Here is a 27952-nt window from a genome sequence, read left to right on the forward strand (position 1 = left end):
GACCCTCTCCCAGAAGGGTCCCTGTCCAGGGTCGTGAGCTCCTGTCATCATCCCTTTGCTCTCCCAGTAGCTGCCATTGCGGTGTGTGATGGCGGATTCTCTACAGCATGCTCGTCGTAGCGCGCACAGCAGGGAGAGGAACGCCTCAGGCGGTTAGTTAATTAGTTAATTAAAACAGCCCCTCGGCCGAGCGGGGGACGCTCTCGGTCCGCTCTCCCCCTTGGGGAGCTCGGCGCCTCCGCGCCGCCAGGGGGCGCTGCCGCTGCCCGCCGCTCCTTGCGCCGCCGCTCTCGGGCGCTTCCGGCGGGGGCGGCTGTCGCCGGGTCGCGGCGGCCGCAGGTGGGGCGGGCGGGAACGGGGCGACCGGCGGGGCTGGGGGAGCGGGACGGGGGTGCTGAGGGGGCACAAGGGACGGGGGGCTGTGAGGGCAGCCGGAGGGGAGTTGGGGTGCCGGGCCCGGTCTGAGGGGACGGGGAGTGCTGGGGGTCAGGGGCGGCGCGGTGTGAGGCCGCAGCCCGGGCTGCCGTGTGGTGGCTGGGGGTGCCGGGGGGGCCGGGCAGCGCTGGGAGCCGCGGGGCGGGTTGGGTACGGGGGGGTTCCGGCCCCGGGGGTGGCGGTGGGGGACAGGCGGGTGTGGGACGCAGGGCAGCACCTGCGCTGGTGGCACCTGGCGCAGGTGCGGGGTGCTGAGCCGGCCTGTCCTTCCCTGCAGGATGCGGCGGTGGCCGGTGCTGCTCTTCCTGGCCTGGGTCTGCTTGCTGTTCTTCGCTGGGATCGCGCTCTTCACGAGCGGCTTCCTGCTCACCCGGATTGAGCTTCCCAGCAGCAGCTCCTGCTCAGACCCGCTGGTGCCGCCACTCTGGGAGAGGCAGAGCCTCCCGCCGGGCTCTTGTTGGGCACCCCAGCGCTTTTCCAAGGCCGTGCTTGTCATCATCGATGCCCTCCGTTTCGAGTTCGCCCACTTTAACCCAGCCAAGGCCAGCCCGCTGCCCTACGAGAACAAGCTGAGTTTCTTGCACCACCTCACAACTTCCCAGCCTCGCCATGCCCGCCTGTACCGCTTCCGAGCCGACCCCCCAACTGCCACCATGCAGCGCATCAAGGGCCTCACTACCGGCTCGCTGCCCACCTTCATCGACGTGGGCAGCAACTTCGCCACCTATGCGATCCAGGAGGACAACCTGCTGGCACAGCTGGTGCAGAACGGTAGGTGGGCAGGGGTGGTGTCATGCAAACCAATGGTCAGGACTCGCGCAGGAGCTTTATTCCTCTGTACCTGCAAAGGGAACTGCTTGTGCAACCTCCGCCCTGTCAGCTGATTCTTTTGCCGTACTGAGCTGACAGCTGTCTCAGACAGAGCTGTCACACAGGCAGGGTTTTTCCAGCTTGTACTGGGAGTAAGAGGTGGTGGGGACCATGAGTTCTTCATCTTCAAAGATGAAGAGAAAGCAGGCTAAAGTGGCTGTACTGGTGGTGCCTGTCACAAGGTCACCACCAGCAATGGCTGTACAAAGCCAAGGGCAATCAGTCATGTCATGTTTGCATTCAAATGAGGTGCACGACGAGGGAGGAGCTGGTGCCGGGTGTGCTGTGGGGCTGTTGCTCAGGCAGCAAGCGTGCCTGGCCTGCTGCCTGCGCCTGGTAGGCAGCAACCTCATCACAATTTCTTTGTGGTTTGGTGCTGCTGGAGTGTGCTTAGTGCAGCTGCAAAGCGCTTGTTAGGGTGGGATGGTGGAGTAGATAAAAGGGGGTGGGACGCAGTCTTGTGTTTCCCAGAGAAATTTCCTTCTGGGACTCAGGCCCGCACAAATACCAGTGCCTGGGATAAGGCACTGTGACTGGGTTGTCCACTCCTCTGTGTGCGAGCAAGGCGGGCAAACACAGTAGATCATACGGGGTGAAAAACGCTGGTCACTCTGTGCCAGAGCAGGCACCTTGGAGGAAACAGTTCTCGTTCCCAGGCTGGAGAGGTTCTGCAGAAATGAGGAGGGCTGACTGGGGGCAGGCACAACATGCAAAGCGAGGGCAGTGGGAAGCATCAGAGTTGTTGTCTTCTCTTTCGTGCATATGAAGACCCACCACTGTTGAGTTTAAAGCCGGAGCCTGGGCCTCACGGCTTGTATTCAACCCCTGTCAGCAGCAGTGTACAGCCTTGTGTTTTACAGTGGGGTCGTGAGCCTTGGGGAAGGGCTTCTCTGTTCATGCTGCACCTTCCCAGGCGCTGCAGCAGGATGGTGGGAACTTACCTGCTTCCTGGCCTGCTCAACCCACAGGTCTCTCTGCTGAGGTGATGTGTCAGAGGTCAATTATAAACAGCGAGGTTGTGCTGGTGGATTTGGTGGGAGGGCCACTTGTGGGCTTAGGAACAGAGGTGGTCACTCCCCATATTCAAATTCATGTACAACCAGATGGTCATTTTAATTTAGGTCACTTTCGAGCGTAGGTTGGAGTGGAGCCAGTGCTCCGGATCCTGACCTGGATCTGCCCAGGCTCTTTGCACCAGTGTGGGTAACATCATGACTTGGGTGGGCTCTCTGCTCTCATTAGTTCCTTTCTTGTCAACTCAGGAAGGAGAGTGATCTTCATGGGCGATGACACTTGGGAAGGACTCTTCCCCAAGAAGTTTTTCCGCTCGTATTTCTTCCCTTCTTTTAATGTGAAGGATCTTCACACTGTGGACAATGGGATCCTGCAGCATCTCTATCCAACTGGTAAGCAGAACTATTCCCAGAGCCTGGATAACCCTTTGTGTTGTGTGGGGGCCCTGCTGTAAGTTTGGGGTAGGTTTGAATAGTTTTTTCTGTCACAGAGTGGCGCCGGGCAGTCACACATTGCTGTCTGGAGATTACATTGACGTAGCTGGATTTCCACAGATAAGCTGGCTTTTGGGGCCTGTAAACTGTTTCTGGAAATACCTTTCCCCTGTCCGGGAGGGAGTGCAGCTCGATGGGACAAGGTTGGACTTCTGTGTTTGTCCTAGTAATACAGTGCCAGGGTGGACCAGGCGGAGCAGCTTAACTGTGAGACGTGGCTGCCTGGACAGGGACACCGTGTTCTGGGAAACACACAACAGTGCAGCTGTTCACTGGGAGGCATCAGTGGCTGCCAGCCTTGGGAAGAAGGTGGAGCGTGGGATTGGTGTGAGAATTTTAGGTGATTTCACACCCTTTCCTGAGGTCCTGGGACCGAGGGGATTGCTCTTTTTTTAATCTGTGTATGAATCTAGCTGAATCAGGGGTTCAGTAGCCTTTCATGAGGATGTCCTTGTTGGAGAGCTGCAGTTCATCACTCAGCTCCAAATATGTTGGCTTTCATGTGATGAGGTCCTGAAGCAGAGGGGAGAGGCTGGGGTAACTTTTTGTCTAGGGACAGCACTGGTGTGCTGGGCCCATGTCCTGGGTGGGATGCAGAGGGGCACGTTGATGAGTCTGAACTGAAATACCTCCAGAGGGGGATTGGAGTTCTGGGTTCTCCTTTTCCTGAGCATCTTCCTGGTTTAGCTCAGGTTTTAGCAGTTTGAGTTAGGTGTTTCAAGGTGACTTGGGTGACACTGGGCCATTCCTCTCCTGAGGATTGCTGATAAAAAACACAGGTACTGGGGCGACTGCTGGGCATTGAGCTCTCCACGATGTTGCACCCAGACACCCACAGACCAAGAGTGTGCCTCTGTTAACACCTACATCAATCTGCTTGAGGGCTGGGTTGACTATGGCAGGACGGGAAGAAGCAGCAGTTTCTAGAAGCAATCAGAAAACTCCAGTGGCTGGATCCAGGCACAGAGCTCGTGCCTGAATCCCAGGCTAGTGTGTGATAAGGCTGCTCTTGTTCTGCAGTGGACAGTGGTGAATGGGATGTGCTGATTGCTCACTTCCTTGGCGTGGACCACTGTGGGCACAAACACGGACCTGACCATCCTGAAATGGCTAAGAAGCTCACACAGATGAACGAGATGCTCAGGTGATGAGCGTGGCAGTGGGGGGGTTGCCAGCTGACCTCTTCCGTCATCCAGGCTGGTGGGATCTTCCCAAGGCAGATGCAGATGGCAACAAGCAATACTGTCACCATTTATTGCAGGACAATAAAGTGTGGGAGATGCTCCCTGTTAACCCCCGTCCTGCCCATCAGGGAAAGGAGGAAAGGGAAGAGAAACTTGCAAGCTGGAAAATTAAAGAAGCTTTGCTGTGCCTGTTACCATGGAGAATGGCTTTGGCCAGCAGCAGCTGAAATTCCAGCGGTGAGGCAGTCTCAGTTGCATAGAGAGATGTTCACAAGAGGTTTGGTTTCAGAGTAAGATTGTCCTCAGGTCTTGGAGCCTTGGTTCTCAACCAAGCTGTGCAGCTTGGGTACAGTTGAGCCTCACTCTCTCCGTCTTTAAAATGAACATTGTCACACTGAGATGTTGCTGATGTTTGAAAAGCACGTGGAGAGCACTGGCTAGGGAATGCTGCCTTTGCTGGGCAGGCCCGTGAGTTATGCCTTCATGTCAGAGGGCAGAATGGAATCCAGCCATCCTGATCACGCAGCCATGCCTCAGACTGAAATGCTGCAGCTTTTGACTCTTAAGACTGCTTTAGTATGTGGAAGGAGTGGGTCACTTGCCCTGTTGCATCTGAGAGCGTGGTATATATCATGGCAGGGACGAATCCCTTTTTTTTTCCTTAAAAGTAGGAGGTTGCTCATGCAGCATGATACAAGACCCAAATACAAGTTGTCTAAAATTTGGTCCTTTTGAATTGTATTTTGTCAAGATCCCTGAGGCACTGAGGAACCAGCTACGGTTGCCTGCAGACCTAAGGTCAATCCACTGTGTCTCAGGGCTCTGAATTTTCAGTTTGGTTTTAAAACATCCGTTGCCCTGGTACCTGGCACAGTTGTTACAGCTCTGCATCAGCACTTAGTTTTGCTCCTACCCTTTTGTGGGTTTCGCCTCTGTGGTGCATGCAGGCTTGGTGAGGACATGTCCTCTCCCACCTGGGCTGTTTGGGCCCTGACAAAGTAGGAGTTGACCTTCTTTATCCTGATGGCAGGTCCTTGGTGGATCACCTGAGGAATGACACCCTTCTTCTGGTGGCTGGGGACCACGGCATGACAGAGACCGGAGACCATGGTGGCGACAGCGAGAAGGAAGTGAATGCAGCTTTGTTTGTGTACAGCAAAACACCCCTGTTTGGCAGTGGCCCTCCAGAGGTGAGAAGCAGCTTTCACTGCCTGGGATGGCATCTGGGGTGAAAACTGCATCCTGGGTTGCAGCAAGTAACCTTTTGATGGGATTGTGTAGATTTAGAGGGGTAGGAAGTCTGTCACCTTTCCCAAGGGAAGAATGGAAATGCTGACATGGGATGCAGGTGACTGAAGTGTTTGAGACCCGTGTTCAGGCCCCTCCAGCTGTGAGGGGTGTCTGAGTGGGGCCAGGGGAGCTGCCAGGCCGCGGGGGCCAGACCCAAGGACCTGCAGCTCCCAGCAGCCACCTCATTCCTCTGCAGGGCGCTCAGGGGGAGCCAAGCTGTGCCTCTGCCTTTTGCTGTGTTTTTCCTCTTCCTGGCTTCCCCAGATTCCCCTATGAAGAGGAATGTCTTCCCCACCGTCCTCTAGCCTGAGTGAAAAGCCACGATTGCTGTGTTCTTTCCGAATTTCTGATTCCTCCCCATCTCTTCAGGAGCCTGAGGCCGTACCCCAGGTGAACCTGGTGCCCACCGTGGCCTTGCTGCTGGGTGTGCCCATCCCCTACAGTAACATTGGGGAAGTGATGGCTGAGCTGTTCTCTGGGGACGGTGACACTGTGTCTGCAGCCCTACAGCAGCTCTCGGTCTACCACATCAATGCCAAGCAGGTACAGCGTTCCCATTGAACCACAGAGAAGGAATGGCTTTTTAAGCACAAACCTCTTTTGTTTGGTGGTGGTGGGGTGGTGACATGGTGTTATCTTTGTGGGGAACTTTGAAGAGTTACCTCCTTGCAGTGTTAGCTCCAGTAAAAGGCAGTGCCGTTTTTCCAGAAGAGAAATGAGAGACACCCATTTAGTGCTTGGTGATGAGTGCTGTGGTGTGTAAAACACTGGCCAGGAAGGTGGCGTCTGCTTCAGGGTGACGCCTAGTCCCAGGTGGTGAGAGGTGGATTTCGTTACTGGGGACACTGATGGGGAGGCTGGTTCTTTGAGGCTGGAAATGAAGCGGGGCAAGTTTCATTAGTGAAGATTCAAGAGTGCAAGTGTATGTTTTGATGCTGCTTCAGTTTTGGAGGAGAAACACTGTTAGCTAAGAAGCTGTTCTAAATTAGTGATGGAAGGAAAATAGTAACGAAGGACTAAATAAAATAAATACTGTGTAACAGGTAACAATAAAGTGAGGTAGAGAAGGAACAGTTTACACCAAGTGCAACAAAATATGTAACCTCAACAGCTGAGTAACAAAATTTGAACAAAAATGGCAATACCAGACGTAAAATAAGCCCAGGCAATGGAGCAAGCCAGAGCCTCTATGGAGGATGAGAGCTGTTGGTTGTGGCTCTTGGCATGCTACAGAACCAGATTTGCTGCACGTATTACAAGGCACGTGTCTTAATGAAGTGCCAGCCTGCCTTTGGGGGACCCCAGGATTGCTGGGAGGACACAACTAACTCCCCCATCCAGCTCCCAGGTGAACACCTGGGTTTCTCAGGGAAGAAGCCAAACCAGACCAGGGGCCGGATGCCTAGAAGCAACCTGAGATGTGCCAGCTGGAGGCCACTGGTGCAGATCAGTGAGGAGCTGGGGAGGATAGCGCTGCTGATGGGATGGCAGAAGTGTTCAGCCTCTTTGCTGTGTGTTTAAAAGACAAAGCACTCTGCTGCTCTATGAAGGTGATAGTGTGCATTACTGTTCATCAGTCACCGAGTGTATCGACCATCATCTGTTGGGAGTTAGCATTATCCAGTCCTACTTATTTAAATATTTGCAATCATTTGCCTGTGGCTCGATCATGGTGTTGAAGAAGCTTTTGCATGCCAGGGGTGTCATGCAGGCCTGGGAGGGAGCTGGTGCATGTGTTTGCAGGCGCTGGCTGACTCTGCCTGAGCCCTGAGGCAGCTATAAGACATGTGAGGGTATTGGTGTGTTTCAGGGCTTGAGCAGATCTACAGCAGCTGGGTGTTTGTGTAGGTACCCTGCCCTGGTAAGGCCCTTGTGAGACTTTTTGTATGACTTTGGGATCATAGCTGCCTCTGTTCCTGTGCTCTTGACGTAGGAAGCAGAATGAGATCTATTTAGACGGAGCAGTTTGATTTGATCCACTATAAGCTCTTTAATTTGATGTCTGTCCTCAGACAAAAAATGTAAAAGTCAACATCAAGTGCAAATTAATAGCTGGTAATGACTTGCACTTCTGGAGGACCTTTGCCTAATTGTTTCCAAATACTCTATATAAAAGTCCTTAGTGATGCACAGCGTTACCAAAGGTACATCTGCTGGTCAAGAACCAAGAGGAGTCCGTATGACTGTTGGGGTGGATATATCACTTGAGAGACATGTCCTTTTGGCAGAAGGGTTGTATTTCCTGCCAGTCACATCCTGAATTTGGGTGACCAGCCCTGGATGATGCAACTGGGGATGGGTCTCTCCTGGAGGGGTTTGGCAGATTGGGCCTGTTTCCATTCTGAAGGGGCTGAGTGAGGAAGACAACAGTGACTTCTGTTCCCAGTGGTCCCAGTGCAACTGTGTGACCCCGTGTCCCCTCTTCTGTAGGTGGACCGCTTCCTGCGCTCATACTCACTGGTGGCTCAGGACCTGCCGGCAGAGCAGCTCCAGCGCCTGCAGGATCTCTTCTCCAGTGCCGTGGAGGAGCACACTCAGCTCCTCATCCAGGTGCAGGGGACGACGCCGGTGCCTCCAGAGCTGGAGTCCAGGCTGAGGAACCTCATCGGTCGCTTCCAACTCTACCTGCGGGAGGCACGGGCTGTGTGCACCCAGTCCTGGGCCCGCTTCCAGCCCCTGCGGATGGTGGGGGGCTGCACCCTCATCGCTGCTTCGTGCTTGCTCTGCTACGTGGCCTCAGAGCTGGCTGCAGTGTCGGACTCTTTCTATCGCAGCTGCCTCCTGTACCCACTGCTTTGGGGCCTGGTGGTGGTTTTTTTGCTTGGGCTGGCCCATGTGTTTACCCAGGAGGGGCTGGATCTGCTCCTGGTGTCATCATGGGCAGCCGCAGCTTCCCAGCTGGGATTTTTCTGGCACTGGTGGGGCGGGTATCCCAAGCGAGCCCGTTTGGCGGGCGGTCAGCCGCCCTTGGCCAGCGTTGGCCTGAGGCAGAGGCTGCGAGCGTGGCTGGGGCTGGCCTTCCCCATGGGCATTCTGCTCTTCCGCTGCGGAGCAATGTTCTCTGATAGCTTTGTGGTGGCCGAGGCACGGGTGGCCCCATTCTTGCTGGCCTCACTGGTGATGTTACTGGTGGGGAAGCTCCACTGGGATGGTCGCCTGACTGTGCCAGAAGGCCCCAAGCAGCAGCTCCTGGGCTTTTCTTCTTACCGGCGAGAGATCTGGTACCTGCTGTGCCTTGTGGCGGTGCTCCTGTTCTGCATGCGCCTCTCTGGTTTCTTCCACCAGTGCCGTGAAGAAATCCAGCAGTGCCGGCCCTCTCTTTTCCTCTCCCCCCTTGCCAGCCTGAGAAACACACGGGCCAAGAACCTCTTCTACCTCCTGTGCGTGGCCTTGCTGGCTGGGCTGGTCTATGCAGTGCGGAGCTGGCTGCGACACTATGGCAATCTGAACAGCTCAGACCCTCTCGTGCTCTTTGTGCGCTGGGGGTTCCCACTGGTGGTCCTGTGCATCGCCTGCTACTGGGCTGTTGCCTCCAGCGCTGATGACTCTCTGGGCAAGCTGCAGGAGCTGGTGCAGGTGGCAGTTGTTGCCTTTCCGTGGGCTGTCTATGGACTGGCATCTGTGGGGCTGCTGCTCCTGCTGTGCAATCCCATGACGGTGTTCGCCAAGGACACACGGGAGTCGGCGGGATCCATCGTCACTCCCTACCTGGGGGTTCCCAGCTCTGAAGTCGACTTCCTCCACGTCATCCCTCAGATCTACAAGAGGATGCAGGAGTCTCAGAAGAGCCGCCTGGAGCGGGCCAGCACCAAGGCCACTGTTGCAGCCTACGGGCTGGGCAGCGTGTACTCCGCAGCCCTGGTCATAGCACTCACTCTGCTGGGCTTCCTGCTGATGCTTCTGCACAGCGAGCGGCTGAGTCTCGCCTTCCTTCTCCTCTTCCTGGAGGCCTTCGTGCTGCTGCACATCCACACACGTGCCAGAGGCCTTGCTGGAGATGCTGGTGAGTCAGAGCTCAGTAGAGCATCCTCTGGAGGTGTGACCTTATCTGCAGCGACGTTGTTTTCTTTCTGGTGGGACAGGCAGGGCCCAGTCTCTGCTCTTGGAGAACGGTGGTGCACGGATCCTCACGGGATCATAGAATCATAGAATAGTTTGTGTTGGAAGTGACCTTCAAAGGACGTCTAGTCCAACCCCCCTGCAATGAGCAGGGACATCTGCAACTAGATCAGGTTGCTCAGAGCCCCGTCCAGCCTGGCTTTAGATGTCTCCAGGGATGGGGCATCAACCACCTCTCTGGGCAGCCTGGTCCAGTGTGTCACCACCCTCAATGTAAAAAATTTCTCCTTTATGTCTGGCCTGAATCTCCCTTCTTTTAGTTTAAAACCATTACCCTTTGTCCTATTATAAAAGGCCCTGCTAAAAAGTCTGTCCCCACCTTTCTTATCAGCCCCTTTGAAGTACTGAAAGGCCACAATAAGGTCTCCCCAGAGCATTCTCTTCTCCAGGCTGAGCCTTCTCCAGCTTTTTTAAAGCTGTGTAAATCCTCTAGTAGAAGAGAGATGCATGCAGCAGGGATGTAATGTGGGAGGAGGACAAGTCCCTTGTGTCAGAGAAGGAGGCTCTACACCCATTCCATCTTCCCAGGGTGTGAGCAGCCGCCAGACCTCACATCTGCTGAGGGAGTCCAGTAGCAGGACAGGCAGCAGAGGGGTTGCCTGGCCCCTCACTGTATCTGTGGTGGGACCCTGTCTGGTTTCTGTCTCTGAAGCAGAGACTGTGGAATGGGAACCTGGAATAAAAATCAACAGGCTTTTTTTGACCTTGGATCTGTCTTGTTCCTCGATGCTGATCTCTCAGTCTTTTTTAATTTTTTTTTTTTGTCTCTCAGAGCCTTTTTCAGTGCCCTGGTATGCAGTCATCTCCTGGCTCCTTGCTGCTTCCCAGTTCTTCTATTCCACAGGCCACCAGCCTATCTTCCCGGCCATCCACTGGAATGCTGCCTTTGTGGGCTTCCACCTTGACCACAGCACAAACGTCCTTCCCGCTGTCCTCGTGGGCGCCAACACCTTTGCCTCCCATATCCTCTTTGCAGGTAAATCAGTTTCTTCCTGGGCTGTTGAGCTTGAGCAGATATGGCTCAGCTGCTTTGCCTTGTCTGGAGGCTTGTAGGCTGAGCAGGAGGTGATGAAGGCTATGGCACCAGCTGAACAACAGTGTTCTTGCTGTCCCTTTCTGAGGCCACAGAGCTGCCCATGGCCTGCAGCGTTCCATGCAGTTGTGGCTGACCAGCAAACTGGAGCTGGAGTATGCGCCTCCTGCACATCCAGGGCATGATGGTGTGAACCTAAACTGTTCCTCACCTCCTGGGCTCCAGTAACTTCATGTGTCTTTGTCCTTGAGGTAGTTGGCTGCCCTCTGCTCCTGCTTTGGCCCTTTGTGTGTGAGATGCCCGGCTCACAGAGGAAGAAGCCCAAGAAGGAGCCCCGGGAAGAGCTGCAGGAGGTGGAGGAGCACATGATGGAGATGAGGCTGCGGGAGTCCCCGGAGAAGTTCTCCACTGCACTGCTGCAGCTGGGGCTGAAGTACCTCTTTGTCCTTGGGACACAGGTATGGACAGAGCGAGGATGGCTGTGGGCGCTGTCCAAGAGGAAAATGGGTTACTGTGAGAATGATGGGGCACTCTGATGAGATAAAGTCATTAGCCAGGGCATAGTCAGGTCCAGGGTTGATTTATCTGGTTGCAGGTAGAAGAGCAGCTGCACAGGTTCTCCTATCACCACGCCATTTCCTCTGTGCTTTGGGAAGGTTTCTGGTCTGGAAGCCACAGTACAGATCAGGCTGCTTTTTGTACCCATCTGCCCAGAGTGGCAATATCTGTTCAGAAACTGCAGGATTGTGATCCTGCTCCTCTTGACCATGCCCGTCTATATTCCATCAGCTCTGGTTCTCATCTGACCCTGTGCTGTCGTGATACAGGGAGCTAAACACCAGGAATTTAATCCCATGAAAGAAGTGAATAGCTTTCTGGGGTTTAGCCCTTCAAATCCTTCTCTTGTGTGGTCAGACCAGAGACAGTGGATGGGAGGAGGCAGGCCCTGTAACAGGAGAGCAATTGTCTCTCTCAGTGGAATATTAGGTCAGATTAGGCACAGTGTGAGCCCTCCCCTGTGCCTTGGAGGGCCTGTATGTACCCTGAGCTGTTTGCCTTCACTGACATGAGGACATGATGGAAGGGAATCGTCTGGGATGCTGATTCCTGGTGTGTGCTGTGCCAGCCTCTCAGGTGTGTGCAGTTTGGTACCACCTTCAAATGTGAGCCTAGTGTCCAGGAGGTCTCTCCAGAGTCACTTGTAACTTGTTTTTCCTGATCTCACCCACAGCTTCTGGCCTGTGTTTGTGCAGCTATGATCCTCAGGAGGCACCTCATGGTCTGGAAGGTCTTTGCCCCAAAGTAAGTCCCAGGAGTTGCTTTGATGCTGTGTTAGGGCTCGTATGCCTGACATCTTGACTAGGGTTCGTAGACAGTAATGTTGGAAGAGACCCTGTGATCAATCTTCTGACTTCTTACCTAGCAGAGGCTGTAGGACTCTCCTTAACTAATTCCTGCTTCAAGATCAAAAGCTGGACTTGAACTAGTGCCTGGAAATTTCTCTATTTCCAAGGACACACAGAACTCACCTGGAAGCTAAGAATATTCGGGGCAGAGAGTCAAAGGTAGAGATATCAGACCAGAAATCTTAAGCCCAGAAATGCTAAACTAACAAATTCTGGGGCCAGTAGAAGTGTGGGGCGGCCTCAGCCTGTGGGAGATTCAAAGTCCTAACTGGTTGTTGTCCTGAACAGCCTCTAAAGCAGAGGCATGCTTGGCTCCCAGGTTGCAGGCAGCAACTGCTGGCGAGTGAATGTAATTCAGGTTTTAGGAATTCAGTCTGCCGGGAGTGAGGGCAGCAGCCTGTTCTTGCAGGCGTGGTTGCTCTGAGATCCTTACTGCCTCTGTTGTGCCTGCAGGTTCCTCTTTGAGTCTCTGGGCTTCATGGTGAGCAGCATCTGTCTCCTGCTGGGGATCTCCCTGGTGATGCGTGTGGACTGTGCCGTCAGCACCTGGTTCAGCCACCTTCAGCTCAGGTAGTGGCGGTGGTGTGGGGAACCTGACCTGCTCGTCGGCCAAGGCTGTGGTTGTCTCCCTGCCTCCCTGGAGCTGGGAGGGACACATGAGCCACCAGCAACGAGTGCCTGCCGGCAGCAGTCAGGAGTCATCCCCAGCTCCCTGCCTCAGCGCTGCACAGAAGGACCAGAGCCAACTGTTCCCCGCTCCTTGCAGTGCTGTTTCTCAGCAGGGGAGATCAGAGCTCTCGCTGGGCATTTCTTGGCAGCAGGAGGACTCTGCTGCAGCAGACCAAGAAGCAAGAGTCCTGAAGTGTTCCTCTGGAGAAATACCAACTGGGGGTCTCCCTGCTGCTCTCCTGACAACTATCCCCACTGTGCAGCTGGTCAGCTTCGGTGGCCAGCAGGGTGTCACCTTGCCTGTGCAGAGACAGTGACTTGTGGTCAGGGGCCTGCTGAGGAGGGAAAGGAAGGGAGAGATGAGAAGGAAGGCCCTGCAGCCACCGCTGCTCTTCATGTGCTCAGTTTTCATGCTGGAATCAAAAGTGCACATGATTACTCATGCAGATGGTTCCCAGGGTCTCAGTGGCAGCTGCTCCTCTGTAAAGCCAGTTGGTTGCTCTGTAGCAAGGCCCCTCCTGCCCTACACTCACTCCCCTTTTCCTGGTCTTCCTCAGCCCTGTGAAGGACCCCCATGTGAAGGAGAGGAGGCTGGGCAGCCTCATTGAGGCTGAAGCAGGCTTAGCTTGTTGGAGTGGTAGCAGGGAGAACTGTGTCCATGACCAAGAGCTCTCCACTTGTGGTCTCCGCCTGTCGCTGTCCTCGTGGACTGGGCTGTAGCAGCCAGGGCTCCCGATCTCTTCCTAAGTACCTGCACCCAGATGCTGGCTGTTGATGGTGAACAGTTAAGTTGATGTAGTGATAGAACATTGGCTCATCCCTGTATGGAGGAGAGGGGCATTATGGAGTAGCTGTCCCACGGCGAGAGTGTCCGTGGTCAGAGCTCCAGCACCGGGGAACAGCTGCCCAAAAGCCCTGAGCACGCAATAGTTCTGGGTGGTGGCTTCACTCACTGGTGTCTGTGTGTGTGCTAGGGGTTACGTCACCTTGAAGGGTCCCCAGGCACTGCAGCTGTTGGCGCCTGTGATCTCATATTTGGTGCTTATCTCCCTCTCGACCTCGGTGTTCTGCGTGGGCCTTCGTGGCGCAAGTGAATTACCCCAAACTTGCCCTTGACTGCTTGCAGTCAGGAAACATCGTATTTCTTTCTTTATGGGCAGAGGACAGTGACCACGGTGCCTGGCCACATCCCGGCTAAATTCCCCATGCAGTTCCGATGGGAGCGGGGATTCCGTACTGCCCTGAACCACTGTGTGGCATTACTTGGTGCTATGAAACCTTCTGTCTCTTTCCACTTCAGAAGGAGCTGAGGACTGCTTGCCTGAGATTCCTGCAGTGATTTTTGCTCTGGTCCCATTTGTTTTTTAACTCATGCACCATGACTGCCCCTGTTTGAGTTCTTCACTGGAGGTGGCTAGCATAACTGCAGGCTCTTGTCTTCTCTGCCTTGGAGAGTCCTGGGGAAAGTGTCTCGTCACCTCTCCCATCATTTCAGTTCTTGCCATTATGCCCGACTGCTCAGTTGCTGTGGAAAATAGTGCTTGAGGACAGGTTTAGTTTTATATTTTACCCCTGCAAAATGCTCGCTCGCATGGTAAGCTGCAGTTCCAGGGAGGCTTAAACTGCTCTGATTTTTGGGTTTCCATTGCCTGTCCTCCTTCAGACATGCTGGCTGTGCTCTGCCACCTCAGCCTCGCATCTCACCTGCACTGTGGACCTCTCTGCTCAATTTCACCTGGCACAGCCAGGAACTGATTTGTAGCTGGTGTGACTCTCCAGGCTGCCTTGCTGCCTGGGTGCACACACCAGTTCCTAATGCCAGGCAAGAGGTAGCAGTGCGCAGTGGGGGAAGCTGGAGGGGGCAGGAATGCATCAACCCACAATTAGATGGGCTTAAGCAGTCCCACCATTTAAAATAGGTTATTTGATGTATACTGTGACTCCTTGGTGGCCAGATAGTTCTTGGTGCTGAGGGAGCCGTACTGATGTGTGAGGGGTGCATCGGCGTGGAGAGGAGGAAGGGGATGGAGGTAGCAGCGACCCACTGAATTTTAATGTGAGGTTAGTCTAAATAACACATGTTGCTAAACTGTGAGGTTGGAGCCCACATAGGCCCTGTTGTAACCTTGTGACCTGGTCAGGAGCTTGCTGCCTGTCTTTATTTGTGCTTGCAGAAATCCTTATGTTTGCTCATACTGTAGTACTGGCCCATGACATCCCTGCAGCTGCCACCCAGGCCCCTGGGCTTCCTTCTCTCCCATCTCTGAGACTAGTTCCTCTTTCAGTGGCCACCTTCACGCTGCTGAGCCTTCCTGTACCCCTTGTTCATGGTTAGAGACTCGGACAGCGTGTGGGCATCCTCTCCTCATCCTTCCATCTCGCCGCTCTGCCCTCCTGCGGGGGCTGTAGGCTCACGACCCCAGGAGGCTGCAGCGCCACGGAAACACGCACAAGTCACTGGAGATAAACAAAACTGCAGTAACAAAGCTGCAAATGCGTTCTTGTCACTGCGGAGATGCCAAGGAGTGCTAGCTGCTTGGCCAGGGCAGACTGGCTACTACACCAAAGAATTAACATTCAAGAAGACGAGTTTTCCAAGGGCTGGAGATGCTCTTGCTTTCTTTCATTGTCTTTTTTAGTCTTTGCCAACCCTCCCCAGCTGCCCTCAAGCTGATTTTTTTTGTTGTTGTTTTTTGGCTGATGTTCTCCTGAGTGTGCTGGGGATAACAGAGTTGGTGACATTGGAAGCAGGACATGCCGCTGCTCCTAGAGCAGACGTGGCTGTGTTTGCTGATTTGAAACCTCAAGGAGCATCCAGAGGAAGGCGCCTGCTGGTCCAAACCAGGGCTCTTTGGGAATCCCGGCCTGCTGGGGAGCGGGCCCTGCCCTATGTCCCTGCTGAGGTTGTCACTGGAGCCTGGAGGGTCTCTCCTGGAGCAGTTATTCCAACTGGTTTGTTTCTGGTCCCTGTGTCCCATAGCTGAGGGTGACAGGGGATGTGTCATCCTCAGCGTGCTCTGCAGTGCAGTTTCATCCCACGCTCCTCAAAGCTGCTGCGAAATTCTGTTTGGAGCGTCTCCCTGCGCTGGTCCATGGGGCTGGCACTGCCGTGGGGAGCCTGGGGCTCCACGTATCACTGTTCTCACGCCCGTTTCTCTATCCCATCCCTCCCTGTTCTTCCCTCAGCACTTGAGGCACGGTCGTGTTCTCAGTGTCTCCCCTTCCCTGGGGAAGCAGCGGTGCTGGCGTGCGGGAGCCCAGCTGGGGAGCGCTGCCCTTTCCCCAACCTCTGACTCCACTCGTCACGTGACTTGGAGTGGGCTTGTTGTTTTGCTGTGGTTTTGTTATTAACCTCTCTGTGCCTCAGTACCCCATTTGGGATAAAAAAAAAACAAGGGGATGAACCCAGTTCTAGAAAGCAATTTGCGACCTCTGCATGCAGCGTGGTGCTATGCTTTCCTGGGTATCTACATATCTGGCCGTTACTGCTTTTGTTCCCACTCAGCAGCTGCGCTGGGAAAGTGGAAGTGATGCTTGAGTCTCTGCTAGGCAGTAGAGCCTTTTTTCCTTCAAAAAAACCCCAAAACAGGCAAGTTGGCAGCACTCGTTCACCTGACAGTGTTGCCTCTGAACTACCGCGGTCCCTGGGGTTGGTGCCTCCGCTTGGGCTGCCGCTGCCCAGCCTCGCTGCTCTGTGCCTGGCACAGGGGAGGCAGCCAGGGAGGGTTGGCTTCGTTATTAAATGACTCATTAATTAATTAATTGGTGGTGGGCGAGATTTGCAGTCCCAGGGTGGTTGTGGGTCTCTGGGCGGCTGTGAAGCGGATGCCTGAATAAACCCGTGAGACCCAGGCCGAGTGATGCGCGTCTCCTCCTTCGTGCGGCCGGTGCGGACAGGCGGGACTCCCGGGTCGCCCCAGGGGCTGTCTGGCGCTTCCGCGTGTTGCCGAGGTTTCGGCTTCCTCGGCCACCGTCGTTCTGGCGGGGTGCTGAGTGGCTCTGCCCCTTCTCCCCACGCTTGACTATTTGTTACCTTGGCGACCGCCGCTTCCGCCCTGTCCCGCCCGCCAATCTCAGCGGCTCCGCGGCGGGCGCTGGCCAATCAGCGTGAAGGCGGGAGGAGAGCGGCGCGCGCGGGCGGGCAGCGGCCGCAGCCATGAAGCGGCAGCGCGGGGCGGCCCCGGAGCCGGAGCCGGAGCCGGAGCCGGGCTGCCTGCGGGCCTGGGCCAACGAGAGCCAGGCCCTGGCCGGCCGCTGGCGGGTGCGACGGGTCCCCTCTGCATCCCCCCCGCCCTGTTCCCCGAATCCCGGGGCTGCCGTTTCCGCGGCCGCTCTGCCTCCGGGGCCGGTTGCCATAGGAACGCCGCCGCCCGGGGCTAGGCCGCGGCCTTCCCGCGGGGTGGGGTGGGGTGGGATGGGGAAAATGGGAGGGGATACGATACGATACGATGGAATGGATAGGATGGGATGGATAGGATGGGATGGCGAGGCCCGGGCCGGCCCCTCCACCAGGCCGGCGGGTGAGAGTGTCCCTTGCAGGCAGCGCAGTGCTCGGGGCCCGGCAGAGCGCTGTCGTTGGAGGTGCGAGAGCAGCGACATGGCTTCGGGGAGCTGCTCCTGAGGATGCGCGGTGAGTGGCGGCGGGGCCGCCCCGCCCTGTGTCTCGCCTTCTCCCTCCTGCTGTCGGCCTGGGCACGAAGCACGTCAGGGCGGGAGTACCGGCTCCTGGGCACTGGCATTGAATGGGCTGCAGCTCCGATATCCCAGGGCTAGAAACAAACTTGTGAAGGGAGCAGGGTGAATTGTCCCTAAGCTGAACTGGGCCTGCAGAAGGATTAAGGCCCAGCACGGATCTCTGCCTAGTGTTTTTGCTGCAGGTTGTGGGCAGAGCTTTGGGGTTTCTGGAGAAAATGAGCTTTTCTGAAGCTGGGGAAGGGGCTCCCTGCCACAGGTGTGGTATACGGGAAGCACGATGAGAGGGAAAAAGAGACAGCATGGAAAACCTGTACAAAAGGGTGGGTGTGTATTGGAAGAGGGTGGCCTATTGATGCTCCTTTGGGGGATCTGAAAGGCCTTAGTCCTGGAGGAATGGATGACTAAAGCTGTGTTGGCACTTGGGCAAGTGACACCTGCTGTCTCTCTAGCAGTGCAGTTCCCAAGCTGTTAAATCTCACCACAACAGAAAAATACTTTCTAGGACATTTCCATTGTTACAAAGCTGAGTGGTGACACCTTAGTGTGCATAGTTGTTGGGTTTTTCCTAGCCAGCTCAATTTCTTGTTGGGTCGACTGTGATCACAGGGCTGCCAGCTGCTCTCCCCGCTCTCCCCCTGGAGCTTACCGTCCTCTATAACTACCTGGTTTTCACTATGGGAGCATCCGACTCTGCCATTGAAGGAGAAGCAGAAGAAATACGCCAAGGGCTCCTCAGGGGTAAGCAGATCCTTCTCTGTAGGGGGGTTCCTTGAAGCAAAGAGATTGTTCTCTGTGCTTTGGACATGTGTGGTGGGTGGCCTGAGGTGCTGTGGCTGCGAGCAGGGAATCCCGGCTCTGCCGAGAGGGGTAGATGGTGGGCTAGCTCATGGCCAGAGATGATGTGCAGCTGACTGGCTGTCTGCTTGCTGCTCCCTGCAGAGATGGGCCAAAAGGTCTTAAGAGCAATGAGAGTTTTCAAGGCGTAAGGTGCCAAATCTCTAGCAAAGCTTTAGTGACAGTAGGAAACTAGTGTTTTCTTTAATTACGGTGTGCTGGCTTCAAAGAAAACTCACTGAAATAGGCTGCAGGTCAGAGAGGGGGGCATCTACAGTGTTGGCCAGTGGCCTCGGGAGAACTCAGCAGAGCTGGAGTCGTAGCTCTGAACCCTGTGTTGTCTCCTGCGTGTGCCACCATTAACTCCAACTTGGTTTCCATGCTACTGAGTCTGGGCAAGCCCTCTAACCCCATTCCTTCCCTGGAAGGAGCCCGTGCTTGCTTGAGGCTTTCTCTCCCTCTTGGAAGGATGTCTGTTACAGGACACCAACCTGTTGTCTTATGGCTGGGCTTGTTTGTTTGTTTGTTTTTTCAGTTCTGGAGGCTTTGGGGACCTGCGGGCAGGATCTTAGCACTGAGGAGCTGTGGCAGAAGGTGCTGCAGGAGGCGACTGCAGGGGAGCTGCAGGCGCCTTTGCACCAACTGGGTGCCCTGCAAGCAGCGTGGTGGCTGGCAGCCGGCCGCCTGGGGAGCACCGCCGGCCTCTTCCGGCTCCTGAGCAACACCGAGGTAACCGGGCATGGGCCAGTGCTCCACAGCAGGTTACCTGCACCAGAGCATCCGCGCAGATACAAACATGCGCGATTTTGCCAAAAGAGGCAAAGCTGGCATAAATACTGTGCTTGTCATAAATGCTACTCTGCAAAATGTTGGTGTGGCATTTGGAGAGCTGAACCATCAGTGCTGCTCAGTCAGGGTGAGTACTCCTCTCCCTGGGGTCCCAGCACAGCCTAATGGCTGCAAGTGAGTTAATGGGTCCCAGAATATCTTCTGCCTGTTGGGGCCCTGGACCTCCAGGTGCTGGAGAGGAGATTGGAACAGCTGGAAGGGGGCTGCAGGTGGACTTGCAGCCTCCGTATGGAGGAACTGTGAGCAGTGGGGTGCGGAGGAAACTTTCCTGCTGATTGTGAGGGCTGTGTGAAGTCTGCTGAGGGGTCCCACCTTTTTGAATACCCTCCAACAGCACTTGGATCTACCTTGCCAGGAACCTCTCAAAGTGCCCCTCGCTCTGAGGTGGGAGATGCTGCCATAGGCCAGGCAGGAATCACTGCAGTGAGTTGGTTGCACTTGAAACGGGGAGGTAGTAGGACATTGCTCCACAGCACTGTGAGCACTGTTGAAGGGTTTGGTGTGACCTCTGTTTCTGTGTGCCCTGGGATCAGTGTTTCCTGCTTCCCTTCAGCGTTCCCTGCTCTCTCTCCTCTGTGTATTCACAGGACCTGGGCAGAGCTCACTGCAGCGAGGGGGAGAATGAACTCCTCTCCCTACTCAAGGCATGGAAAGTGCCTGCAGATGCGTCCTCCCTGTCCCTTGTGCAGACTGCCAAGGAATTGAAAGAGGTCCTCTGCACCTCAGCAGCCTTTCTGCAAGGTTTGTGTGGAGCAGGTACTCATGCCAGCGCAGCCTCACACTGCTCTCCTGTCCCAGGACACCGTCTCCCTGCCCTTATCCTGGTTTTTCTTCCCAAGCAAACTGACTTCTGGGGTTTTCTGGGCTGTTCCTTTGCAAGAGGGCTGGGGCTGAGCCTCTGGGTCTCAACTTTATGATTTGTATCCAAAGAACTTCTCGGCTTTTTCCACAGTTAAGGCTTTCTCCGCACAGTCCGGGGGTCCCTCTGCCTGTCTGAGCCCCACAGTGATGTTGTATAAAGTGGAAAGCTGGCAGGGAGATTATGCAGATTTTCCTTTCTCCTGTCTGTCTTCTGGCCCATCTTGTTATAAGTACATTGTTCCCCTCAGATTACGGTGCTGTGGGAGCCACGTGAAGCTGTTGTGTGGCTTTGTAACCTGGTGTCAGGGCAGGTGATTAATCTCATCTTGCTGCTGTGTTCTGTCCGGCTCATGGTTTTCCCATGCTCGCTATTTTGACAACCCCAGCAGCTCTGGGGCAGCCAGTGCAGGGCCTTCCTCCCAGAGGGAGGGCAGGAGCTCCTGCCCACAGGCCTCTCAAAAGCCTCTGCGGTGGTGACAGCACTTCCAGCAGGGAGGTGGCAGATGTGAATGTGATGTAGGCGTCCCTCAGAGGGAAGCTTGAAATGAGGATCGGAAGAAAAGCAAGTACCATTCGTGGCAAATATTCATGAATTAATATACCAAAGCATCCTGCTGGGAAATGGCCCAGATGTGCTGTAAAAAGACTGAGATTCCCCATCTGCACCGCTGTCACTGCGCATGAATGTGCTGGTGGATCTGCCCAGCCGCTGCGTCAGCCCCTGTTCAACACCAAGGCAGGCATTGTGGTATCTGGGCTTTGAATACGTGATGATTTCTGCTAGATGTTTCCACCGAGTGGCTTGTTCTCTTGCAACACCACCAAACCAATGTGGGCAGCTTGGCACCATCCTGCTGTGCATTGCTGGGTGCGGAGGGGATCAGATGGGTTCCTGTGGCACTGGGAAGAAAAGGGCATGTAGGCTTTTTTTGGGGACCAGGTGGGGTGGGAAAGGGGACCACAGAGCTGAGGTGTTGGGTCTGTCCTAGGGCTGCAGGAGCTGGAGGCTGGAAACTTCCCCACCGCCCTCTCCCTCCTACAAGAGGCCACACGAGGATTCTGCTCCAGGAGGGTACTGGCCCAGATCTACACCTGTCTCGGCTGCTGCGCTCAGCGAATGGTAACGGCTGGGCCTCCACGGGGAAATACAGTCAAGAGCGGGGTGGGGAGGCTCAAACTGATGTTCGTGCTGCCTCTGTGTGGTTCTAGGCTGCTGCAGGAAGGTGAGGTCCTGAGCAAAAGTTGCTCCTGTGGCCCCAGCTGGAGAGCTTCAAAATCTGGGCAGGGATTTTGAACGCAAAGGGTTGCTGCAGAGAGAGAAGCTCAAAAGGCAGTCTAAGGAAGGTGGCCTTTGGCTAAACCACTACCCTTGCTTAGTGGGGATTGCTGGGGAAGCAGAGCAGGCATTCTGACCCCACCAAACAGTAAAGATGTCAGCAAGACGTCCTTGTAACGTGCACCTCTTCCCATCTAACCAGGGCAAGCCTCAGACAGCTCTTCAGCACCTGAAATGGGCCTTCCAGGTAGACTTCCAGTGCTTTCCTGCTCTGTCCCACACCGCAGCAGTGTTCCACGAGCTGGGGGACACCGAGGCGGAGCTGCAGGCCCTGACTCTGCTCTATGAGGTTTGTCAGCTTCCTGTAGTTCTGAGTTGATTTTTGCCCAGGAGAGCCTACACAGAGCTTCAAGCAGGCCCCTGCCTTCTGGGGGGCTGTTTGACCCTGGAGGGGTCCCCAAAATAGACTATAGTGATCCAGCCATGGTGCTGCTTTCAGCAGTAGGTGGGAAGGAACCCAGCAAAGTCTGAAATTCCTTCTCAGCACCTGGCATTTTGATGTGGCAAGACCTTTGGGTCCCAGTTCACGTTCTTGCTGGCTTGGTAGAAGAGGTTACACTCCTGTGTTGGAGCGTATCAGTCTCTTACTAAAGTATCTAACAGTCTAAAGGCCTTTAAAAGGCAGATTGTGTCTGTGAGGGGTGTGCATTAGCCATAGCAACCTTGGTCTGCTTGGGAGGAGCAGATCACAGCAGTAGACACTGACTTAGCTCATCAGCTGTTTGAAATCCATAAGATACAAACATAGGTGTGGAGAGGGATCTCTCATTACGAATGGCCTAAGGTCTGGCCTAACTTAGGTCTGTGACTGCAATGGGAGGTCGTTCCAGGCAGCTCAGAATAATCTGAACTGAAAACCTGAGGTGATCTGGGTGATCTTGCAGATCGGATGCCATGTGGCGATGAGAAGTCTGCTTGTCCCTCTGTGATCCTGGTTGCTTTTCCTAGAAGCAGCTGTGCATTTCCAAATGCCAAAAGTGGCAAGTGATTGCAGCTGCTCTGGACTTGACCAGCTTTGTGTTGACCATGTTTTCTGTTCCTCTTTCACAGGCTCTGGGTGAAAACCCTGCAGCACCTGCTTCCTGTAGTCCACATTTCCTAATCCAAACAGAGCGCCTTGTTCACACACCGCTACTAGCTTCCCTTCTTTGCCATCGCCACCCCTCTGAAGTGAAGTACCTGCTGGCACAGCGGTGTCTCCAAGAAGGGAGGTAACAGCACCTCTGGTCTACTTGGAACATGCTGCTTGTTTGGGCTGTGGTTTTGTCTGTGTTCCTGGAAGGTGTCCAGTTCGGCACTGCTGTTGTAGGTCTACTCAAAGCATGGGTATCATGATGAGAGCGATTGTGGTGCAGGGAGAACCTGCGGGCTGGTGATCCAGATTCTACCCAGCTGCTGTCACTTCTTGGGGTCCCTCTGCTCCTTTGACCACATGTCCTGTCCCTGTTGCAGGGTGGCTGACGCAGTGGAACATTACCTGGATTTTATGGCTCTGCTTCAGCAGGGGCTGCAGCAGCAGGTAGGTGTTTTGGTGAAGAGCTCCCTTGGTGACTTGGTAGATGAGATTTGGATCCCCATCCCAAAGCCTGGGCCCAGGTGTCACCCACTGGACTCCATGTCTTAGTGTCTAGTTTGAGATGTGAAGGAGACGAGCTGGGGGCTGGCACCTCTGAATTGTGGCATGTCTGCCTTTGGATTCAAACCAGAGACCACTTGGCCACTGCTGTTCAGAGAAACAGCTTCCCCTTACTTGTAGGGATCCTCTGTCATTGGGGTTTTGGATGTCCTTCCCTTCAAGAGTAGGGATTTCACAGAATCACAGAATGGGGTTGGAAGGGACCAACCCACCTGCTAAAGCAGGTTCACCAGAGCAGATCACACAGGAAGGTGTCCAGGTGGGTTTTGAATGTCTCCAGAGAAGGAGACTCCACAACCTCTCTGGGCAGCCTGTTCCGGTGCTCTGGCACCCTCCAAGTAACAAACTTTCTCCTCTTATTCAGATGGAAACTCCTGTGCCTCAGTCTGTGCCCGTTGCCCCTCATACTGTCATTGGGCACCAGTGAAAAGAGTCTGGTCCCATCTTCTTGACACCCACCCTTCAGATATTTATCAGCATTGAGAAGATCCCCTCTCAGCCTTCTCCATGCTGAGCAGGGATTTACCACCTTGTCTGCTGAGCTGTCAAGTGCTTCGCAGCTTCTGCCTCCTCCAGCAGGCTCCAGTGTCTGTGGGAGTGGGTCTGAGCTTTGCTGGGCAGCAGCTCCACGGTCCCAGTAAGCACAGGGTCATTCTGCTTGGAGAGTGTGCTGCAGTTCTGTGTCTGAGCCTGGGCATCGCTTTCACTCCCCAGGTGCCCCTAGATGGTGGCTCAGCTCTGCCCAGGATCCCCGAGGTGTTTCTGGAAGCGGCATCTGCTTTGGAGCAGGCTGGGAGGCACCATGATGCCATAACTGTGTGCGAGGAGGTCATCAACCGGACGACTAACCTGATCCCACGGATGTTACGAGTGGAGGAGAGGCTGGAGCAGCCTGAGTGCCCATCACCAGGGGCAGGGCTGACGGGTGGACTTCTGTCCCAGAAGAAGGAGAGTCTGTGCTGCCTCACCTGGAGAGCAGCTGGATACCTGCACCAGGGCTGCTCATGGGCCACGCTGGGTGAGAGCAAGGAGGCTATAACACAGTTCAGCAGGTGACAGAGCCTTGCAAGGAGAAGGGGCCTCCCCAGCTGGCAGCAATGCCTGGCGGGGGAGCAGGGTAGGGTGCGGCTCATTTCCCAGCCTGGAGTGGTACCAAAGCTCCTCTGCCCTCCCTCCCACAGGTGCCTTGGTGATCTCTTGCGAGTCCAGCTCTGTGGGTCTGGCATTGGACCGACAGGTAGGACACTGAGCAGCTGGGTCCTTTGTGGGGCTGGGCTGAAATGGGATCTGCGTGCTTGGCAGCAGTGGGCAAAGGAGCAAGGCTCCAGGCCCAGCATCACCTCTGGCAGGAGATGCTTGTCCCAGAGTGCTGAGCTCTACATCACACCTGCCTTTGGAAGGAATGGCTGGTTGAGTTGGAGCAGGGTTTGGCCTCAGCTCTGCCTCCTTTCCCACTAAGTGACAGTTAAATGTGAACTGGGAAGCTTTTCCCATCCAGAATTCAGGAAAAGGAGGGTGTTGGTCACTTTTCTCAAGTAGCAAGTGATAGGACAAGAGGAAATGGCCTGAAATTGCACCAGGGAAGGTTCAGATTGGATATTAGGAAAAAATTATTCACGGAAAGGGCTGTGAAGCACTGTAACAGGCTGCCCAGGAAAGTGGTGGAGTCACCACCCCTGGAGGTGTTTAAAAGATGCGCAGACGAGGTTCTTAGGGACAGTTTTTGTGCTAGAGTTAGGTTATGTTGGACTCCATGACCTTGAGGGTCTGTTCCAACTGAAATGATTCTATGAAGAGATCTGTACCGGTTGTGCAGGTGAGCAGCCAAAGGCCAGGCTGCTGCCAGGGTCACTGTTCACCACCACCATGAGCTCTTGGCGTTCTTCTGTCTTGCACTCTCCTGCCTCCCAACCTCTCCCAGCCTGGTGGGGAGGCTGAGCTCTGCCCCTGAGGCTTTGGGGACCTGGAAGATGAGCAACACAAGTCAATGTTAGGCCAGTCCTGACTACTGACCTGCCTCAGCCTGCTGGGATGAGGGAGGGAACATCTGCAGGATGCTGTCTCCAGGCTTGTGTGTCTTTCTATGCCAGAGACTCTCCTGCCAGAAGTGGAGGTGCTCCAGAAGATCAGGTTGCTTGCTCTCATTGGGAGGGGTGCACAGTTCCTGGAGCTGGGGAAGCACAAGGAGGCCTTGTTGGATTTCCAGCATGGTTTGCAGATCTCCCCAGGTAAGAGGCTCATTTTGCTGAGGAACAGAAGGGATTTCCACAAATTTTTCCTGGGCTGTTTTGCTGTCTTCAACAGAAAGGCATTATGCTCTAGACCACACTTACTTGGATACCAAGGACCACAGTAGGGCTACTGGCAATGTTATTGCAAACATTGAGATGCTTCTCTGGGGTCTGGGTCAGCTTACTGCCTTGGAGGAGAGGACCAAAACTGTGGTCAGAGGAGTGTATTGGAATCCTACACATAACCTGTGTCCTGAGACCGCTTGGAAATTTCTTAGTGTCCAAACCTCAGCTTGGTACAGCCAGCTTTCTCCCAGAGCAGGTCTGCTGTCCCAGAGGAGCAGCTGGACTCTTGCCTCAGCCTAGAAAGCAGCATGCCCATGCCTAGCCATATAGAGGCCTGTCAGGGAAGATGGGAGCAAAGCGGGGAGCCGTCCATGTCCTGAGCACAGCCAAGGCATGGCTAGTGCTGCTTCCAGGGGTGACCTCCCCTGCTTGGTGCTCCAGCTGTGCTGACACGCTGTGGGGTGTGAGCTTCACCAGGATCTGCCAAACCCTCTGGTCAGTCTTGACCGAGGCTCCCTCCCTTTGGGGGTGCAGACCTGCCTGCAAGGAAAACTCTGTGTCCAAACAGAGGTGTGGCTGGCTGTGCCATCGGGCTGATGCCATCTGGCTTGGCTGCCAGCCACAGGGTTAATTAGAGCCTATGACACTGTCTCCTCCCCATTACACCACCTCTGCTCATGCTCACTGCCCTCACCTGGCTCCTGAGCTGCTTTTGCAACACCCTACGACCCACAGCAGCGCTGGGGACCTGCTCCTCCCCTGCTGAGGGTTGAATTCCCCTTTACGTCTTGCAGGTGACCCAGATGCTGCCTCCTACCTGGTGCAGGCCTTGTGGAAACTGAACCGAAAGCAGGAGGCGGCTGCTCACTGGCAGAAGCTCTCCCAGAGCCCCGCTGGCAAGAACGGGCAGCAGGAAGGGCAGGGAAGGTGCGTAGAGGGATGGGTGGGATCTTACCCAGCCACACAAGTGCTCCAGCAGCGCAGCTTGTGTTTCAAACTGTGCAGATGGTTTGGTTCAGCTCCCGTTACCCTGCATCCACAGCATAAATGTGTCTGAGGAGCTTCCCCCCCATGTCTGCTCTGAGAGACCACGGGCTGTGGCTCTGCAAGGGCTCCCCTGTGGCACGTATGAGCTGCCATGAGGCCCAACAGGAAGGCAGAGGCTGGGGCAGAGCCAGGGGGGTCTATGCAGCACGGGGAGCAAACTTCTGGTCACACCATGTCGAGGGAAGCTGCAGCCCTTGCTGCCACAACGTTCCCCTCTATTTCAGGCGCTTCCCTCTGTACCTGGTTTCGTGTCTGAAGCAGGCGACGTTCCCACACAGTGAGTCTCTTGCCAGAAGTATACAGGATTACCTTGGGACCACAAACCAGGACCCCTTGTGCTAACCTGGTCAGTCTCCCCATGCCCACCTGCTGAAGTCTCCCTGTGCTGGCATGAGGCCTTTAAGAACTCCTCCGAGGCTGAGAATTACTCTTGGATAAAGTTGGATTCGCAAAGGACTGAAATAGAATACATCTTTTCTAATAAAAGCCTCAGCTCTAGTTTAAGTGCCTTTTCCCAGAGCAAACCTTTGCAGTCACGGCCTTGACGCTGCCTGAAGCTGCTCTGAACCCGTCCTGAGTGTGTGGGAGACCAAGGGTGGAGATATCCTCATGCCTTTGACGTCAGCATCGTCTGTGCCACTGCATGTGGTGGAGACAGCTCTGTGCTCCCTGGGTTTGTTAGGTCCTGCCTGTCCCACCTCTGCTTTGTGTGCAGTGTTCTACACACTGTGGTTTGGGGACTAGGTAAGTGGTTTTGGCTAGGACACACAGCTCCGATGTTCCATTTCCACCACACTGCCCCAATAGCCAGGGGTGGCGGCAGGGGCCAGACTTGTGCCTGTGTGTCCCTGGGTGACAGTGAGTGGGGCGAAGGGCCATCTGCCCCTGCCCAGTGTTTGATTTTGGGTGAGGAAGGTCCCGTGACCTTGTAAGCTGAGCCTTTGGCAAGCCTGTATTCCTACAAGAGAGGAACGGGTTGAGAGCTGCAAGGCAAAGGGGGAGGTGGGAGAGAGAAAAGAGGCCACGACAAAGCTCAGCGCTGAGCAGGCTTTGCCCTGCGGTTCACAGTATCACAGTATGTTTGGGATTGGAAGGGACCTCAAAAGATCATCCAGTCCAATCCCCCTGCTGGAGCAGGAACGCCTAGGTGAGGTTGCACAGAAACATGTCCAGGTGGGTTTGAATGTCTCCTGAGAAGGAGACTTCACAACCTCCCTGGGCAGCCTGTTCCAGTGTCCGTCACCCTTACTGAGAAGAAGTTTTTTCTCAAATTTAAGTGGAACCTCTTGTGTTCCAGCTTGATCCCATTACCCCTTGTCCTATCAGTTTGCCAACGAGAAGAGCCTGGCTCCATCCTCATGGCGCTCACCCTTTATATATTTATAAACATTAATAAGGTCACTCCTCAGTCTTCCTTTGGAAGAAATACCGTGGCACATAGATGAAGGCAGTGGCGGCCACGCTGGGCTCCAGCCATGTTTCTGGCCCCAAGAGAATGCCCCCCAGGTGAGGATGTGGGGATGCAAGTGCCCAACCGGGCCGAGAACCGAGGCTGGTTGGGTCACCCGGTCCGGGCCCGCCACTAAAATCAACCGGGGAAGAGAGAAAAAAAACACCCAAAGCTACAAATAAAAGGGGATGCGTGTGGCTGTGGGTGGAGGGGAAAAGCCAGACTCCGCACACCCTCCTGCCCCCTAGGAACATGAGTCCCCGCAGCGCGCCCCCCGCACCCTGCTGGCGGTGCCGAACTCCCCGCTGCCTCTGACCGTGCCCACACGTGGGGACCCGGCGCGTCCCGCGGACCCGCCCCCCGCCCCTTCCGATTGGCTGCGACCCTGCCGCCAGTTTCCCTTTCCTCGGGCGTTAGCCAATCGCGAGGCGAG

The 27952-nt window shown here is 55.1% G+C and overlaps 2 protein-coding genes across 3 annotated transcripts; both read left to right on the plus strand.

The window, feature by feature from the left end:
- The first annotated feature begins 51 nt into the window (after window positions 1–51).
- PIGO (phosphatidylinositol glycan anchor biosynthesis class O) lies at window positions 52–12779 on the plus strand. Its single transcript, XM_080362442.1, has 11 exons — window positions 52–152; window positions 713–1206; window positions 2568–2711; window positions 3834–3957; window positions 5028–5187; window positions 5657–5830; window positions 7718–9290; window positions 10179–10382; window positions 10695–10897; window positions 11671–11741; window positions 12299–12779. The coding sequence occupies exons 2-11, from the start codon at window positions 714–716 to the stop codon at window positions 12417–12419; spliced, it is 3267 nt and encodes a 1088-aa protein (XP_080218568.1). The 5' UTR covers window positions 52–152; window position 713; the 3' UTR covers window positions 12420–12779.
- A 2099-nt stretch (window positions 12780–14878) lies between these two features.
- On the plus strand, window positions 14879–26418 carry FANCG (FA complementation group G). Of its 2 annotated transcripts, XM_080362616.1 has the most exons (14): window positions 14879–16775; window positions 17054–17144; window positions 17816–17947; window positions 18579–18772; window positions 19480–19633; window positions 20743–20873; window positions 21232–21378; window positions 22140–22300; window positions 22542–22608; window positions 23440–23777; window positions 23907–23962; window positions 24816–24953; window positions 25817–25949; window positions 26294–26418. In XM_080362616.1, the coding sequence occupies exons 1-14, from the start codon at window positions 16671–16673 to the stop codon at window positions 26409–26411; spliced, it is 1965 nt and encodes a 654-aa protein (XP_080218742.1). In that variant the 5' UTR covers window positions 14879–16670; the 3' UTR covers window positions 26412–26418. The 2 variants fall into 2 exon arrangements, with proteins under 2 accessions (XP_080218742.1, XP_080218741.1); XM_080362615.1 differs by lacking the exon at window positions 14879–16775 and having other exon boundaries at window positions 16997–17947; window positions 19480–19648.
- Window positions 26419–27952: the final 1534 nt, after the last annotated feature.

Source organism: Nesoenas mayeri (genome assembly GCF_963082525.1).
Source record: "Nesoenas mayeri genome assembly, chromosome: Z".
Taxonomy (NCBI): Eukaryota; Metazoa; Chordata; class Aves; order Columbiformes; family Columbidae; genus Nesoenas; species Nesoenas mayeri.